The 18,470-nt window shown below is 46.2% G+C and overlaps 2 protein-coding genes across 39 annotated transcripts in view; one reads left to right on the forward strand and one right to left on the reverse strand.

Moving 5' to 3' along the window:
• The window catches only part of EIF5B (eukaryotic translation initiation factor 5B), a 69,326-nt gene extending 58,073 nt beyond the window's left edge, over positions 1-11,253 (forward strand). For both annotated transcript variants that reach the window (XM_005283240.5, XM_065580881.1), the window contains exons 19-24: positions 1,674-1,805; positions 1,913-1,989; positions 2,119-2,283; positions 8,644-8,782; positions 9,461-9,622; positions 10,461-11,253. In XM_005283240.5, the coding sequence (XP_005283297.2) occupies positions 1,674-1,805; positions 1,913-1,989; positions 2,119-2,283; positions 8,644-8,782; positions 9,461-9,622; positions 10,461-10,568 (783 nt within the window). In that variant the 3' untranslated portion in view covers positions 10,569-11,253. The remainder of the gene's footprint in view (positions 1-1,673; positions 1,806-1,912; positions 1,990-2,118; positions 2,284-8,643; positions 8,783-9,460; positions 9,623-10,460) is intronic.
• A 3,640-nt stretch (positions 11,254-14,893) lies between these two features.
• REV1 (REV1 DNA directed polymerase) overlaps positions 14,894-18,470 on the reverse strand; it is a 100,137-nt gene continuing 96,560 nt past the window's right edge. For all 37 annotated transcript variants that reach the window (XM_065580853.1, XM_065580843.1, XM_065580842.1 and 34 more), the window contains one exon: positions 14,894-15,319. In XM_065580853.1, the coding sequence (XP_065436925.1) occupies positions 15,208-15,319 (112 nt within the window). In that variant the 3' untranslated portion in view covers positions 14,894-15,207. The remainder of the gene's footprint in view (positions 15,320-18,470) is intronic.

Below are 18,470 nucleotides of genomic sequence, written 5' to 3' on the forward strand. Positions count from 1 at the left end.
CACTGCCCAGAGCCTGCACCCCTGACCACCTCCTGTGCCCCAATCCCCCGCCCCAACCCTGATACCCAGAGCCCGCACCCCCAGCCTGAGCCCTCCTGTGGCCCCTCCTGACCGAGCTACCAAGTATCCCGCACTATCCAGGGCCCAGCCCCACAGTGGCATCAGTACGAAAGGAACAGTTGATGGCTTTTTGAATACTGGGACCAGCTCCAAACTTGTAGTGGGCCCCAAAAGAGGCATCGGTTTCAAAATGAAGCTGGTCCCAGGCCAGCAGATGCAGTCAGTGTCCTAGTCTGTATCAGTATCAAGGATTCAATCCATGTCAACGATATGCTCAGTTTCAGCAGGAAACTGCCACCAAACCCAGGAGAGCTGAGTACTCAGCAAATGATGCCACTGCAGCTGTATGATCCTGAATAATCAGTGAAACAGAGACAGGCAGGCACAGCAAATCTGCTGCCTGATGGGCAGTTAGCGTGGAAACTGACAGTGCTGTCATCTATGCCCAGGGTGCCTGTCTCAAAGGGTGCCCCCGAGGTCGTACTGGAGTCAACAGTACAGATTCATCCTGATCCCACCTCAGTACCGGAGATTGGGTCCTGCTCTGTCCTGCATACTGGGAGACTCCTAGTGCCAGTCGGTACTTCTCTTAGGTGGAGCAGATGATCTCCTTGACCTCTGAAACAACCACAATCTGTTTTGTGGTTTCTTTTCCTCAGGGGTCCCGATGAAGGGGAGCAGTCCCCCCCCCCCTTTTTTTTTTCCTGGGCGAGTATTCCAAGCTCGGTCTAGAAGCACCAGTCCATACTGGCTGCAGCACTCTTTGAGGAGCCTGATTCTCCACAGCGGTCCCGCATCGAGGCAGGCCTCATTGCCTGCTTGAGAAGGTGCTGTTTTAATCCTAAGTCTCTAGCTACCTGTGTCCTCTTTTTAAAGGACTCACATATAGAGCATCTTTCTTTAAAGTGCCCTTCCCCAAGGCACAATACACTTCTGGTGTGAGGATCATTATTGGGGATAGCTGCCCCATGCAACGGGCAATATTTAAACCCTGATGAGGGCATCCCACGGGGAGACACTACCTAACTGCTTACTATTACTGACTAATTAAGGGTACTAACTATAACTATATACAAAGATGATGCAAAACGCAGTGAAGGAAAGAGCACACTAAGGGTTCAGACTCCAGCTGCAGGTGGTGAAAAGGAACTGAGGGGGGATTGGGGCAGTGTTGCCCTCATATAGTCATGGAAGGGGTTATGAGGGGAGGGAAGCAAGCACTGCCCCTAAGGGTACTGCTAGGGTGTGCTGGGTGTGCACACACCTGAGTGGAATACGTGTCTGCAACCACTTGAAGATAAGCTCTTTCAATAATAATGCAAAACCTACCTTTTCGCAAAATCTTCAAGTGATTTGGTAGAACTTCATGGTCCAGAGATTCTTCTAGCTACATTGGAGGGGGAGAAGAAACTTCTCTGTATACTGACAGAAACATCAGTTACTTTAGCCATGGAGTGGTGGAGCAGAGGGCCAATTATATAAGTTGGCACATGGTGTCGAGATACCATATTGATGGGTGCATTATAAGACCGTGGATGGATAGAGGAGTTTTGAAGCTTAGCAGGTTATTGTAGTTTGATAAGATTGCTAAAATTTGCTTTTTCTTTTTAAAGGATGAGTTAATACATGAACTGAAGCAAACACTGAACGCTATCAAGTTGGAAGAGAAAGGTGTTTATGTCCAGGCCTCTACGTTAGGCTCTTTGGAGGCACTACTTGAATTTCTTAAGACATCAGAAGTGCCAGTAAGTATTTGATACAACGAAAACATTAGAAAGTTATGGTCTGAAATACTCTATGTTCATCTAACTGAAGAAGAGCAGGATAGTCATTTATTGCTTTTTCCCCACAGTATGCTGGAATTAACATAGGTCCTGTCCATAAAAAGGATGTTATGAAGGCATCAGTTATGCTGGAACATGATCCTCAGTAAGTAACTTTTTCTTATGCTGCTGTGCTCATTACAATATATGGTAAAGTTTCCAACTGTTGCTTGTTCTGTAGGCTACTTCACAGCTGATTTTATTTATTTATTTTATTTTATTTTTAAACTTGCAGGTATGCAGTAATTCTGGCATTTGATGTGAGGATTGAACGAGATGCCCAGGAAATGGCCGATAGTTTAGGAGTTCGAATTTTTAGTGCAGAAATAATTTATCACTTATTTGACGCCTTTACTAAATACAGGCAAGACTACAAAAAACAGAAACAGGAAGAGTTCAAGTAAGTGAGAGTTGTTCTTATTTGGAGGCTTTCAAACTTGTGTAATACCTAATGAAATGAAAAGCATACATTGAATGCATATTTCTGTTAAGCATGGAGTTCTTGTGAAGTTCTAGTGGGGTTTTTAATTTATTTTTTATTGGAATCTCAAGAATTCTACAGTCCCAGCACAGAGCAATGAAACTTTTTTCACTCGGAAGCAGATTTACTAGGACTCTTCCAGTTACAAAACCACCATAATAAAATCTAGTCTGAAGGGAATGTATAAAATGGAGCTGCTTATTCGAGTAGTGTTCCTATGGGAGCTCCATTGTAGGTGTGCTTGCATCCGTGAGCTGCTGATCGGTGAACTTCATTAGCAGTGTCCATTAGGCCCGCATGTGTGCAGTCTTTCCTCATGCTGCGACACGAGGCTACTTAGTGCGCATGGGCTAACCTCCCCCACCCCAGTCTTTCTCAGCTGCCCCTGGCTAGAGATGGTGCCATTAGCAGTCCGTTAAGGCTATTGTTCTCTTGTTCTACATAGTTCTAGTTAGTTAGCCTCCTAGTTCTAGTTGTAGTTTTTTTTTTTTCTCCTCCTTTCTTATTCTCTATTCCCCCTTCCCCCTGACTGTTTTTCTTCCCGCCTTTTTTCCCGGCCGGAGATCCTTCTCCTCAATGGGGTATGCTTGGTTCACTAGGCTTCAAGTGCTGCACCTGTAAAGAGGCGATCCCAGTTGTGGAAAAGTTCACTCAGTGCATTCACTGCCTCAGGGAAGGTCACATACAGCAGAAGTGTAGTCTTTGCCAACAACTCCATCCAGGATCCTACAAAGACAGAGTGTTCCTCCAGAAGAGCATCTTCCTGGAGGCAGCTCTGCGATAGCAGTTGAGTGGTAGACATGAGTCTTCCCGCAACCTCACACATCTAAGGGTTGTGGGTTGAAGAAACAGGCTGCGGACCCCACTCACAAGTCGTCCAAGAAGAGAGTGGGAAGTCCTGTTAGTGAGCCCTGAGATGGCCATAAGTGATCATCATCTCGCTTGGCATCTTCGGCACTGCTGGCACCAAGACCATCTCATTCCAGCAGCCAGGCCTCACAACAACCAATGGCTACTGGTACCGCTGCCAGGCCCATGGATCCGATGGGCATGTTACTGAAGGACAAGAGTAAATGTTCTAAAAAGACTCTCCCGGTACATGAGTCCACTTTGGTATTGCCAGCGACAGCTCACATGGCACCTGAAAGACAGGTGCGGACAAGGTCTCTACCTCCCATCCTGGCACCACCACTGATGCCAGAATGATTGGTACCAGCAGAATCCTGTCATTCCAGAGACCTCTGCATGCCAGATGCACTCAAGCCTCCGCCTCAGTACCGAGACCTCTACACCATGCTTCTACCAAACACAGGAAGTATTCCTGCTGCCGTGCCATGCCGCTTTGCTCTTAGCAAGGATTCAGACAGTGAGCCAGAGGAGGTAGTGTCACAATACTCCTCCCAAGTTCCATATGGTGCTCACTACCAACAGGGCCCCAGGATGGCACCCACCACCATCACCATCTTGGTACAGGCACCCATGGGTGCCACCACCGGACTGTATGTCACAGTAATGACCATATTGGGACCCTCGGGCAGTGCACCGACAGCATGCCTCTCGAGCTTTGAGCCTCACTCAAGAACCCTCCAGGCACACCCCCTCTGCCGCAGCATCCAGGGTTTTGGAACCGCCTCAAGAGATAAGAGGAGCAGGAAGCCAATACTGAGGAGGAAGCGACATGGAGGACCATATCCTCCTCGTCTCTGGATGAAGCCATCATGCCTCCCCCACCATCCTTGGCAGATGACTTTTGACTTTTCCAGGAGCTGGTGAAAATACCATTGGAGGAAGTCAGGGATCCCCACCATCAGCTCCTTGACTTCGTCCTCAAAGATCGTCCTGCTGATTATTGAGGCCATTTTAGACCTGGCAAAGCCCGGAATCAGTGGCCCCAACCTGCAAGCAAGCAGACAAAAAACACTGTCCTCGCCAGGGAATTTGAATTCCTTTTTTTCCACCCGCCAACCAACTCCATCATGGTGGATGGTGTCAACTTCCGTGGCCGACAACACCAGTCAAGGGCTACTCCTTACGATAGGAATTGGAAGTGCCTTGATCTTTTTGGCAGAAAAGGGTACTCCTCGGTTCTGGATTGCCAACTACCAAGCCCTCGCAGCGAAATACGACTACATAAATTAGTCTAAACTGAATTACTTTATTGAGAAGTTGCCAGAGGCACTTCACGACTGTTGAAAGCAGTCCACAAATGCCAGCCAGGCTTTGCCTCCCACTCTTGGGACATACAACAGTGGGCATGGTGGTGATACCTCATGCCAGGCTTCACATGTGATGCCTCCAAATATGGTTTGGCTCGGTTGACAGACCGAACAAGGACAGGTAAGACAAACCCCAGTCACTACCCATCAGGATAAAAAACTCTTCAGACTGGTGGAAGGACCCAGCCAATGTTTGCAAAGGGATTCCCTTCTCACAAACATCAGTCATTGCTCCTCACCACCGACGCATCACTCATAGGATGGGGCATTTATCTAAACGGCCTCACGACGCAAGGCAAATGGTCATGCATGGAGATGTCCCTTCACATCAATCTCCTCAAGCCAGCAGCTGTCAGGAACACCGCAGGATCACACACAAAGATCCTAACAGACAACATAACCTCTATGTACTATATCAATCAGCAGGGGAGAGCCAAGTGGCTATCCCTATGTGCAGAGGCAATGAAGTTATGGAATGGGTCCATTTTTCCACAATGTTACACTTTCTGTGGCTTACCTCTCAGGCACACAAAACTTGATAGTGGACAGTCTCAGTTGCAAATTCCCACACAACCATGATGGGGAAATACACCCAATAGTACTTCACGACCTATCCAGATGATGACCATTCACAGACCTGTTTGCCACTTAGCTGAACAAGAAAGGTCCATGCTACTGCTCCATTCCCTGGGTGTTGCTCTCCTCCCATGGGACGCTTTCCCTCTGTTTCCCCTACTGTTGAAGGTCCTGCTGAAAATAAAAAGGAGCAGAGCTCTCATGATTTTGATTGCTCCTACTTGGCTGAGGTAAACCTGGTACTCCATCTGTCAGAGCTCGTGATATGCCCGCCAATCTCCCTCCCAACCATTCTGCACCTCCTGTCGGAACAAATCTCCCCAACATCCTCAACTTTTTCACATAAACTAGACTATGCTTTGACCCTTAAAAAGTCAGGATTATCCCAAATCTCTCTTAGGGTCCATCTAGCATCTCGAACAACCTTCCACCAACCTGTAGAGGGGTATTCAGTGCTGTCACACCCAACCACTAAAAGATTCCGCAAGGATATAAATAATAAACCTCTTCCCTCGACCTTGATTTTCTATCCCTATGTGGGTCCTAAACCTGGTACTGGAAGTTCTTACTAGGCCTCCCTTTGAACCCCTGGCTATCTGTTCACAGACGTACCTGTCTATGAAAATGGCCTTCCTGGTAGCGATTACCTTGGCCAGGAGAATAGGAGAGAGAGCAGCTCTGGTGGCACATCCTCCCTGCATGGTATTTTTTCCAGACAAGGTTACGCTCAGGCCACATCCAAAATTCATTCCTAAGGTAACCTCTTCTTTTCACATGAATCAACTGATCCACCTTTCAGTCTTCTACTCCAAGCCTCACCAAGACAACAGGGAGGCTATACTACATACCAGAGATGTCAAGGTGTAAGGCCAGGGCTCTGCTGACAGGACAAGAGTTTGCAGGAAGTCCCCGATCCATGGCAGACAGATCCAAGGGCTCAGCAATATCCGCCCAAAAGCTCTCTAAGGGGGTCTTGAATTGCATCCGACAGTGCTACCAAATTCGCAACATGATCCTTCCATGCCCTGTTCATACACATGCCACAAAGTCTGTCGTCTTCTCATTTGTTGCCTTCTTCAATGATGTCCCTATCTCAGCACCCTGTAGAGCGGTGACATGGGCGTCAGTCCACACTTCCGCAGAACGCTATGCAGTCACTGGGGACAACACCTCCGATGCCATCTTTGACTCCGGAATTCTGTCATCTGTAACTGACCCAACTCTGAAGTCCCGGCCCTCCAGAAGGGGTACAGCTCGGGAGCCACCTACTGTGAAGCACTCAGAGTGACAGTACCCATGCATGCTGACTAGCCTCGTGATGCAGCATTGGAAGAGACTGTGCAATGTGCAGCCCTAACGGACACTGCTATTGAAGTTCTCCAATCAGCAGCACAGGGAAGCAAGCATGCCTACAGTGGAGCACCCACAGGGACACACATCTCGAAGAACCGATGTTACTGCACAAGGAGAGTAATGTCGTCATCTTACTCAGATCTGCTGTGGGTTTACTCCTGGGGAAATTCTGCACCACTGCGCATGTGCAGAATCTTGTCCCCCATAGATTTATTTGCTTCCCTGAAGAAAAATGACTTTCTGATGGGGAAGCAAAGGGAAGCTGCAAGAGCGGTCATGCTCTCCTTCCCAGCAGTGCGGGCATGTCATTTCGGGTGCCCAGAGCAGCTGACGGAGAGGTAAATCACTGCAGGAAGAGGGTTGAGGATGCCCCAGCCGGTGCTAGGTCAGATCCACCCGGATCCAACCCCTGTGCATTTGGACCACCCCAGCCCGCACTACTGAGCCTTGCCCCCTGCACCTGAGCCCCCCCACCCTGGCGAGTGCCACCCCTGCACCTGGCCCTCCCCAGCCCCACCCCGCATGGTGCCTCATATTCTGCACTGGGCTCAGCTGCTAGTCCTGACTGGGATGGGGGAGGAGCGCACTTCCCTTGCATAGAGCGGCTGGGACCAGGGACCAGGTCTGGGTCAGACCCACCTCCAGAAACCTCCCCTGGCTCCACACCCTCTCCCCCCCCCACTTCCTGCCCCCATCACTCCTCAGACACAGGGGGAGGGATCACTATGGGGAGCTGCTCCCCGGTCTGCCCAACCCCCCTGCATCTAGACCCCCAATCCACCCAACACCCCTTCATCTGTTCCCCTAACTCTGCCTCCAGACCACTACCCCACTGAGCCCCAATCAGCTGCACTGAGACACCCACCAAGCCCCAGCACTCGGACCCCCCTCGCTGAGCCACCCAGACCCCCCCCCTGCTGATCCCCAACCACCTTCACCTGGACCTCCCTGCAGAATCCCATTGCCCCTGCAGCTGGAACCCCACAACAAGCCCCTGTGCAACCAGATCCCCCACTGAGCCACACACTCTCAGTTGCCCCGCACAAAACCCTCTCAACCCACACCTGGATCCCCCACACTAAGCCCTACCACACTTAGATCCTGTTGGGCTGAGCCTGCCTGCCCCACACCTGGTGCGCCTGTCGTGGGGCTGCTAACCCTGGTGAGTTGCTTCACCTGCGACTCCTGAGGGGATTCTGCACCAAAAAATTAAAAATTCTGCAAATTTTATTTGTCAATAAATAAATGTGGCAGCTCCAGCATGGCAGTGGGTAGTACAGGCCAATGGCTGCATGGAGGTGGGAGATCACAATGCAACACACGCGCACACGGACCTCTGGGGCAGGCCCAGCCAGTGCACTTTGTCCGGGTGTAGCCTCACTGCTGAGTCCATGCCCCAGAAGAAGGGGAGGGAGCTGCAGGGTGATCTCCCACCTCCATGCAGAATTCCCTCCGGAGTATGGGGTTTTGGAATCCTTTCTGCTTGCTCAAGTGACAAAAACAATTTAACTGTTCTTTTTGGTTACTCTTGCAGATTCAGAAAAGTAATGCCTGAGTGAGCTGGGTTTTTTCTTCTTGCACATTTTATGCACTTGTTAACCAAGTTCCAGTTTGTGACTATTTCTGACTTTGGTTAAACAAATATGGCCCTATCCAAAGCTTGTAGAGGTGAACTGAGGGCAGCATTTTACCTGCAGAATCCATAGTGCTGGTGTTATGCAAACAAGCAAGAACCCAGCTTGCCTCTCAGATCTCAAATTGAGTTTGCAGGGCTAGCAGTTAAAAAGATGGGATTTTTTTATTTGTATAATGAGTAAATTTCTGGGGGTCATTGTGACAAACACGAGACCCTTGCAATGTTATTTCTATTTTTTTTTTTTGAGAACTGCATTTTAATCGGTATTCTTATAATTACTTTCATTTGTTCTTAATTGGTTGTTGAAGCTAGTCAAAATAAAGCTCACACAAGCTACTCTCCTGTATGATCTGCTTCAACTAGAATGGTTCAGAATTTGTTCACATTCAGTGAATATTCTCCTCTAAAATAATTAAATGTGTCTAAAGTGTGTATGTTTCCAAACATAACAGCATTATATACATTATTTCAAAATGCCTCTTCCCTGTCATTTCTTAGGCATATAGCAGTATTTCCTTGCAAGATGAAAATACTCCCTCAGTTTATTTTCAACTCTCGTGACCCAATAGTGATGGGTGTAGTGGTGGAAGCAGGCCAGGTGAAGCAGGGGACTCTCATGTGTGTACCTAGCAAAAATGTAAGTAAGCGTTCTCATCTTTCTACTATGAGCAGAAGAGTTTTGGCCTGATGAAGTTGGCAGGACAACATTCAGTTCCCTCAAAAGCTGCTATATATGTATCCCAAAAGGACAGAATCTCTGTAGGAGCTGCTCTCTCCCCTAAAATGAGCCTCTTTTCTAAGGATAGGCCAGTGTTGGAGGATGGCCTGGAGTGAACATATGTGCCTATGCTGGATGACGTAACCTTGGGTTGTAGCAGAGAAAACAAACAGCATGAGGCTAAGCAGCAGGTTGAGAGGCGCCGCATTACTAGAGTCCTCCCCCAGCACAGTTCTGTGGTGCAGCACTACATTGTAGTGATCAAAACTGAGTTTTTGCCAGCTAGCAGCAGGAGGAAGTAAACTCACCTTTTAAAAAAAATGTAACTAAGTTACATCTTCCAAGTCAGTTTTAAAATTAGGTTTTTGATATTTCAAGAGTTCTAGAAGTGAATGTAAATGTGTATGTGTTGCTCTCTCATTATAGTAAAACTCTGAGATAGCTACTGGAGGGACATATTACAGTAGCAGTCTTGAAAGTAAATTTTCTATTTTCTCTGCATCTGTGAGAAGCCCCAGAATGGTGGTGGGATTTGGGGGAAGCCGTGTGTACAGAAGTTCCTTTGGGATGTGTAACAGCTTCTACGTTGTGTTACAGTTTGTTGAAATTGGAATAGTTACAAGTATTGAGGTGAACCACAAACAAGTGGATGTTGCAAAAAAAGGCCAAGAAGTCTGTGTGAAAATAGAACCTATTCCTGGTGAATCGCCTAAAATGTATGGACGACACTTTGAAGCGACAGATATCCTAGTCAGTAAGGTAAAAATTTCCTAGCAGAGACTTGCACTTTTTTAAGGCTGGTGGCGTGTTGGTAACTTGGCTTGAAGTGGAGGTTGAATGTTGAAAGCCTGAGGAATTCTAAAATTCTCAGCACTGGACCCACATGCTAGTGGGGCACACTGACTGATTGCATGGCATGTGTAGTACAGCTCAGCTTCTCGCAGAAATCTGGATTTCCTGACTGACATTAGTGGCACTGACATTGACTCTTGCATTAGTACTATTAAGAATGCAAACTTGCATCACCAAAGGAATGAAACACTAACTAAATACATCTTGCATCATCCTTCCTTCTTAGACCGAGGAAATAAGTTAGCTAAGAGCAAAGGCCTGTAGGGGAGAGGCCTGTATGTTCAGTGTGGTGAATGAATGCATACAGTGTTCTGTAGTGCGTCACTTTCTATGTACAGCTTTGCCCAGTTAGCACTCTGGACAGAACTGCCAAGATGTTCAATACTAGCCGCTGAAGTTTGTCTGTTTTTTGGGGGGGCAAGGTATAAACACTGATCATTAATTTACTCTGATCTCAGATTTTTAAAACTACTTCATTTATATTACAGTAAGTACAAAGCCCCATTGTTTTAGGCACTATGCAAACATAGTGAGACAGTCTTTGTCCTAAAGAGCTTCCAATCTAGACAAGATAGGCAAAGGATGGGAGGGGAAACTGAGGCAAAGTGGATTGCCCAGGTAGACAGCAGGTCGGGGCAAAGTTGGTATTAGAACCTTGATTTCCTCACACCTACCTTAAATATTTTGGGGAATAATTTCATTAAAACACTTGTGTTTCTAATATTCGTATGTTGTGTACTTGCAGATTAGTCGTCAGTCCATTGATGCCCTGAAGAACTGGTTCAGAGATGAAATGCAGAAGTCTGACTGGCAGCTTATTGTAGAACTGAAGAAAGTGTTTGAAATAATTTAGGCTTTTTTTTTTTTTTTTTAAAAAGCAATGGGCAGGCTGGAATATTACTCACTATTCCTGTTCTAAAAACCACCAACGAAGTCAGAGTATTGAAGAGACTGTTGGACTTATGTTTGGGAGGAAAATATGTGGATAAAATGTTTTCCATGAGAAACCAAGAAACTTACACTGGTTTGACAGTGGTCAATTTACATGTCCCCACGGTTCCACTGTGCCTGTTCACCTCTCCCACGGCCCTTCCCTTTTAGTGGCTGCTGTTTTAAAGTTTGCCCTTCCCCACTCCCCTAATCAACAAATAAATAAAAATTGAATTTTTATTACAGAACTAAAACTTTCACTTTTATATTGATATCAGTACTGCAGTATTTGATTAACCAAACTTTTGCAGACTTTGGTTCTCGGACATGTTTGATGTAAGAAATACTTCTTTATTTATGCATACCTCTCTCTCCCCCTTTGATTTTCCCCTCCTTTCCCCCCACCACCACCATTCTTCTGCTTTGTGCCTATAGGAATTTTTTTAAAATAGAAAATTAGGTAATCATATATTTCTGTATTTGCTTTGTGTGAAACAATGATGTAAAGCACAGTTGGCCACCTTTAATTGCTTGTACAGTTCATGAAAGTCAACTTAATCTGTAATCATTACAAAGCAGAGCCACAAATAAAGGAAATGGACATATTAGCCCTTTTGTTAAAATTTGTTTCAATAAATAAAGCATCTGTGGATGGGCTGTTCTGTAAAAGTGAAGTTTACAGCTGTAGTACCAACAGATAAGGTAACAGAATTTTACAGGTCCATCATTTTAAAGAAGGAAACCACCAAATATCTCTCCTGTGGTGCTGCCAGACCCCACCCACAAAGGAAAAAAAAATTGCTGTCAAATAAAATGTTCCTGATTTAGGTTTGATATTAAAAGCACCACACCATGTGCTGTAATGCCAGAGGAGCTCTGGTAGAAATAAGTTTGGATAGAAATTCTGTTTTCTTGCCATTATTCAGAATGGGGCTAAGTAGGCATAACAACATGTCCTGATAGGCAGACAAAGCAAACGGGTGCTTTATCTCCAGCGGCTGAGCCAAACTTTTAGGTGTTGCAGCAAAGTTATTGACTGGTTCAACAGCTGGGGACTTGATGGCAGATTCACCCAGCACAAAATGCACTTGCTAATTTTGACTGTGTGGTAGCTGGAAATAAGTCTGTATTGTGGGTAGCCTTGATTTTGTTCCCCTTAAAAAGGGCATTCAGCTTACAGTGTTAGATCTAGCCTAGATCAGCTAGAATTTCTTTCAGCTGTTGCTGAGTATATAGGCTTTACATGGTGTCAAACACTCAGCTGAAATCTTATAAATTGAAATAAAGTAAATATGAGAATGTGACTTGTACACCTGTATTATCAGCATATTCCTAAAACTAACTTGAAATATGGAATCCCACATTCCAGTTTGACATTCACTGTTCAGAGGAAAGCTGCTATGTAACCAACTGTTAACCTGAATAAACAAATTCTGGTGGCAGGAATGTAGGTCTAAGCCATCTTTTGCTTTTAACTGTGATTTTGGATCTCAGTATTATAAGCCACTCACATTTTTGCTAGTGGAGCTATTTTCTGAAGATAGAGAGCTCTGGCTTGATTAGTGCCCCCTCCCCCCACTTTTTTTTGTGTGTGTGTGTGTAAGGGTTGGAGGAACTCCCATTACAGGGCATCTTGGTTTAACTACTGTTCCCTGACACATTTTGGACTATAATGGCTTGAACAAAAATGCATTCTTGATCAGTGGACCCAGAAGCAAGCACCTTTTAATAAAAAGTGCAACACCACCAATAAAAAAAAAGACCTGCAGGACTTTCAAGCTCACTTCTGAAAAGGGCTACATTTCATTATGGTCTGAGCTTGATAAAATTAAGATCTGTTCACCTCTCAGTCCAGTGGTTCTCCCACTGATGTCATTGGGTGTGTTTTCATAAACATGAGTATAGACTTACCTTTACAGGGGGGGGGAAGGAAGTGGAACCCTGTTACTAATCTGTTCTGTAACCATTGTTCTTTGACATGTGTTGCCACCTGTCTATTCCACTCTTGGTGTACGTGGGCCTAGTGCACTAGCATAGGAAATGTTTCCCTCACTGGTACCTGTAGGGGTAGTGAATGCACCTTGTGCTGCTCTGCAATGTTATAAAGGAGTAGAGACACCCTTGATCCCTCTCAGTTCCTTACCAGACAGCATTAGATATGCATAGGAATGAGGGTGGGTCATGGAATGGACATGTGCAACAGCCCAAAACACAGTTACAAGTTAGTAACCATTTTTTCTTTGGTTGCACATATCCATTCCACTTCTGGATAGACTGAAGGAACACACATAAATCTGGCATCCTTCTAGATTGCTGGGAGATGGCTTAATGAGAAGCAAAATTAGGTACTAAAGATCAAGTTGCAACTCTACAACTGTCTGGTATAGGTGCTTGAGGTAGAAAGGTTGCAGCAGCTGAGATTTTTTTAAATGAGCTAGCACCTTGGTCAGGAGAGTTAAATTGGCTATGGCATAGTAGCACATACACCTATACAAAAGGAAATCCACAATGAAAGTCAATGTCACCACACACACTAGAGCCCAGATAGGGACTCTCAAGATGGACTTGGCAGAAAGTCACTGATTTCTGTCCTACGCTGTGTTTCTGTTGACTAATAAACCTGTTTTACCAGCTGGCTGAGAATTATGTCTGACATGCAGGACCCTCTGGCTTGCCCAGGAGCCCTGCCTGGGCAGACATGCTGAGGGAAGCACACAATGTGGAAGGGGATACTGAATGCTCGAAGGTCAAAGCTGTGTAAGCTTCTTGCCTTGGGGACAGTATGCTCAGAGATAGGAGGCTCCCCCAGAATCCTGAGTGGCTTCATACAGAGTAGTTCCAGAGCATCACGTGTGGAGGGCTGTGCTGTCCTTTACATTATTGCACAGCAAGGGGCACATGCAGTGTCGTGTCAGATAGCATAGGAGATTTTTTTCCTCAGTGGTAATTGCATCCAGCCTATAACTTTCTCAAAGCTTTGCTCTAGGAACTATTTTGGGGAAGTTCTAGGACTTACATAATACAGGTGGTCAGACTACATTATCACAATGGTCCCTTCTGGCTTTGGAATTACTGAGTGAGGTTCTTTGGCTTGTGTTACTGCAGGTGGTCAGACTAGATGATCATTATGGACCCTTCATAATCTGTGAAACTATGCTGCAGCAACTGAGCAATGACAATAGTAAATATTTACTAAGCAAAATGCATCATCTGTTTGCAATTCAGGGCTGAAAACTAATGCTGACATTCTTTACATTTAAATAAGCAAATTCATTCCATAGCCATAGATTGTGTTATTTGGGTCAGGTTCCATACAGGTCTGTCATCTTACGCTGGGGTTACGTTCCACTGTCAGCACGTAAAGTGAAAACTGCATATAGTCAAAATTAAACTGTGGTGGGTGGAATTGCCCACACTAGAAATTATTTTTGTTTTTGCCAGCTGCGTAAAGCTGAATTCGCACATGTTAAATGCGCATAAGATGTGACAGACCTGTATAAAATGTGTTAATTGTTGCAGTGAACTACCATTTTGTGCTCACTGCATGACTTTCACTCTCCAAACAATGGAAACATCCCCCATAGCTGTTTGGTACCTGTTTTAAGGTAATATACTCCACAACATCCTAAATTTACTGAAAGCCCACAGTGGGCACTTCCCACCTAATGAAAAACCTGAGAAGTGATTAGGGTGGGAGCTGAGCTGAGCTTGCCAGGAGCTCTCTCTGTGCCCTTCCAGTTTTTTTCTGAGCTACCCATGCGTGCCTCAGTCTGATCCTTCTCCATCATGGGAAAAGAAGTGAGCAGCAAGGTCCCAAGTATGCTAACCCTGGATTTTCTGAATGGGGCCACAGAAATCACAGCAGTTTTATGTGCAATGTAGTTAAGAGTGTACTACAGCGTGTATGGGACTTATGCTTTCATACTTTGTGGACCTACAAATTTACAGAACACAGTTTATGCATTAGTTCTATGGGTATTGGCTTTATAATCCCAAAGGCAAGAAAGATAAATTATTCAACCCATGCACTGCCTGTGATTTTAAGCTGTCACAATCACATGTATTCTAGACTACTGTATATAAACAGGTACAATGATTCATGGATTTCTCTCACCGGAATTTTTTGAGAGAACTAAATAAGCGCTTACCACTGCAGAGATTAGTAAAATGACTCAAAGCTACAGCTTTAATGAAGGGTTAGCTATATTCAAACTGAAGCATTGACAAAATGGAATCAGTACAAAAATATACATACAGTTCTTTATTAAACAACTGTAAACACTTCACTGTAAAAATCCATAAAACTTTATAAACAAACATTTTGCAAATAGATTCTATACTACAATAAAAGAATTTTAACACAATTATTTACATGCAATACTGACAAATTTGGCACTTTTTGAAAAGAAATGTACAAAACACTTTTTTGTTTAAAAAGAAATTGAAAATTATAAAAACTCAGAGCCTTACTGTCATGCACTTTGCAAATACCTCACAAGCACTTATGGCCCAGCTGTCGGAGAGCTCCAGGCTCCCACCAAGCTCTTTATTACAAGTTAAGTTCAGATAACTTTTAATGTGCTTCCATAAGTTTGTTGTAAAACCACCTGAACATTGTCAAGAATGAAGTCAAATGCCATATTCCAAACTGATTCCACAGACTGCTGCATTAACCTGGGGGGGAAAAAAGGTAGCCATGCTTAGAACAATACAACAGGTCGCTGTGTATTCCCAGGTCGCTGTGTATTACAGTACGGGATGCTTTGGGAAGAGTTTGTTTCCAATATCCAAAGAGAAAAGATCCCACTAGACATGAATCACAGCAGCTCAATATAAACAGTGTTTGGATTAGTTTTTAGTAAAACAACACACACAAAAATATGTTAAAAGATCATTATTAAGAATTAATAATTATGCCAGAATTATGTCGGTACAACCTTAATTTGGCCCCTTTACGCATATTCATTACAATATATTCTTTAATTATATGATTGCTGAATTAAAGTTGCACAAGATCTTAATTCTGGCATTTCCTAACTTCGGAGTTTACTACCTTAAGAATGTTCTCTTAACGTAGTTTTTGTGTGTGTAATTTGCTATGTTTTAAAAAAAGCAAAACCAACCCCTGAAATTCCATGATGTGGCATCATACTGACACACCCCTGTGGCTCATCAGCAGCATTGAAACTTTTAGATCCACATAGATCTCTGCCACTGAGCTAACTGGATAACTGATAGGAGTGGTATAAGGACCAGCAAGAAGGAGAATGAGAGACCTTGCTAATGGGTTTCACAAATATTTGCTGAGACAGAGGAATGGTGACTAATTCAGGGATCCTGTGTTCCATTCCAAACTCTACAGTGGAGTGTACACTAATGAACATAGAGTGTACCCATTTACCCCAAGCTCGACACCTTCTGCACCATCCCTTCCAACCTGCCTCTATTCCATCACTGACTCCTCATCCCATTCCATTCTCCTCACCTAGTTAGTCCCAATCTCCACTCCCCAAGTTCCTGACCCAGTCTCATTGCCCAGTAAATTCTAGTCCCATCTTTCCCCACCCGGCCTCCACTTCCTGATCTCCCCCTCCCCCCCGCCCTCATCTCCATTATGCAGCCTAGTCTCCATCCCCAGCCTTCTCATTCAATCTCACTATCCTCACCTCCCTCTGCTCCTTGGCCCAGTGTCTTTGCCCCGCTCTAGGGTATATATATCCCTGCCGACCCGACCCCTCCGGTTCCTTCTTGCCGGAGACTCCGACAGAGGGGAAGGAGGGTGGGAAGTGTAATGGACGTGAACAACACATCTCGAAGAACAACAGTTACAGAAGGTAAGTAACCGTTCTTTCTTCTTCGAGTGATTGTTCACGTCCATTACACATTAGGTGATTCCCAAGCTTACCATTGGAGGTGGGTAGGAATCAAGGTACAACTGACTGTAGCACAGCCCGTCCGACCATCGCGTCCTCTCTGGTCTGATGGTGGATCGCGTAGTGGGCTGTGAACGTATGTACGGATGACCAGGTGGCCGCTTTACAGATCTCCTGGATAGGGACCTGCGCCAAGAAGGCCGTTGAGGACGCTTGGGCCCTAGTCGAGTGGGCCCGGATCTCTGGGGCCGGAACATTGGCGAGCTCATAACATGTGCGTATACAATACACAATCCACGCCGATAAGCGCTGTGTCGAGATAGGCAAGCCTTTCATACGTTCCGCAATGGCAATAAACAGCTGAGGTGTTCTGCGGAACGACCTGGTCCGTTCCAGGTAAAACGCCAATGCCCTTCGAACATCGAGGGTATGTAGGCTGCGGTGATGAGGGTCCGTATGGGGTTTAGGGAAGAACACCGGTAGACAAATGTCCTGTCCCATGTGAAACTGCGATACCACTTTCGGGAGGAATTTGGGGTGCGGCCTCAGTTGCACCTTATCCTTATGAAAAACTGTATAAGGGGGTTCTGAAGTGAGGGCCCTCAATTCCGATACCCTCCTGGCCGATGTGATGGCCAGGAGAAACGCCACCTTCCACGAGAGGTGCATGAGGGAGCAAGTGGCTAGGGGTTCAAAGGGGGACCCCATGAGCTTAGTTAGGACTAGGTTCAGACTCCACGCAGGGACCGGTGGGCGCGAGTAGGGAAACACCCTCTCCAGCCCCTTGAGGAATCGGGCCACTGTGGGGTTGGAGAACACTGACACTCCCAACTCCCCCGGATGGAATGCCGAAATGGCAGCTAAATGCACTCTAATGGAGGCGGGCGCAAGCCCCTGATGCTTGAGGTGCAGTAAGTAGTCCAGGATTGACGGAACTGAGGCCTGTAGAGGCTGTATGTGCTGAGGCTAGCACCAGTGGGAGAACCTTTTCCATTTGGCCAGGTAGGTCGCTCTTGTGGAGGGCTTCCTACTACTAAGGAGAATTTGTTGAACCTGGTGAGAGCACCTGTGTTCCGCATCATTCAGCCAGAGAGATACCACGCCGTGAGATGTAGCGATGACAGGTTCGGGTGGAGCAGGCGACCCTTGTCTTGTGTGACTAGGTCGCGATGGAGGGGGAGGGTGATCGGGTCGGCTATGGACAATTCCAGCAGGGTCGTGAACCAATGCTGGCATGGCCAGGCCGGGGCGATGAGTATAATTGTCACCCTGTCCCTGCGGGTCTTGAGGAGGACCTTGTGTATGAGCGGGAACGGAGGGAAGGCATACCTCAGGCTCCCTCCCCACGGAATCGTGAAGGCATCCGCCAATGATCCCGGGCTGAGGTTCTGAAACGAGCAAAACTGAGGGCATTGACTGTTGTCCTTGGTGGCGAAAAGATCCACCCGGGGAAAGCCCCACCTCCGGAAGATTGAATGCAGGACGTCTCGTCTCAACGCCCATTCGTGCATTTGGTAGGATCGGCTGAGGCGGTCCGCTAAGCCGTTTTGGATCCCCGGGAGATACGTTGCAATGAGATGGATCGCATGGGCTATACAGAAGTCCCATAATTGGAGTGCCTCGCGACAGAGGGGAGAGGACCGGGACCCGCCCTGCTTGTTTATATAGAACATGGCGGTAGTGTTGTCCATCAGGACTGCCACGCTGTGACCTTCTATGGTGGCGTGGAAGGTCTGACAGGCGAGACGAACCGCTCTTAGCTCCTTTAGATTGATGTGAAGCAACCTGTCTTCTTTGGACCACAAACCTTGGGTCCGCAGTTCCCCCAAATGCGCCCCCCAACCCAGGTCCGATGCATCTGTTACTAACGTCAGAGTGGGCTGTGGGGCAGCGAAGGGGATCCCTTCGCAGACCTGCTGTTGATCGAGCCACCAGCGGAGCGAGCCCAACAC

The sequence above is a fragment of the Chrysemys picta genome, chromosome 1 (genome assembly GCF_011386835.1).
Source record: "Chrysemys picta bellii isolate R12L10 chromosome 1, ASM1138683v2, whole genome shotgun sequence".
NCBI lineage: Eukaryota > Metazoa > Chordata > Testudines > Emydidae > Chrysemys > Chrysemys picta.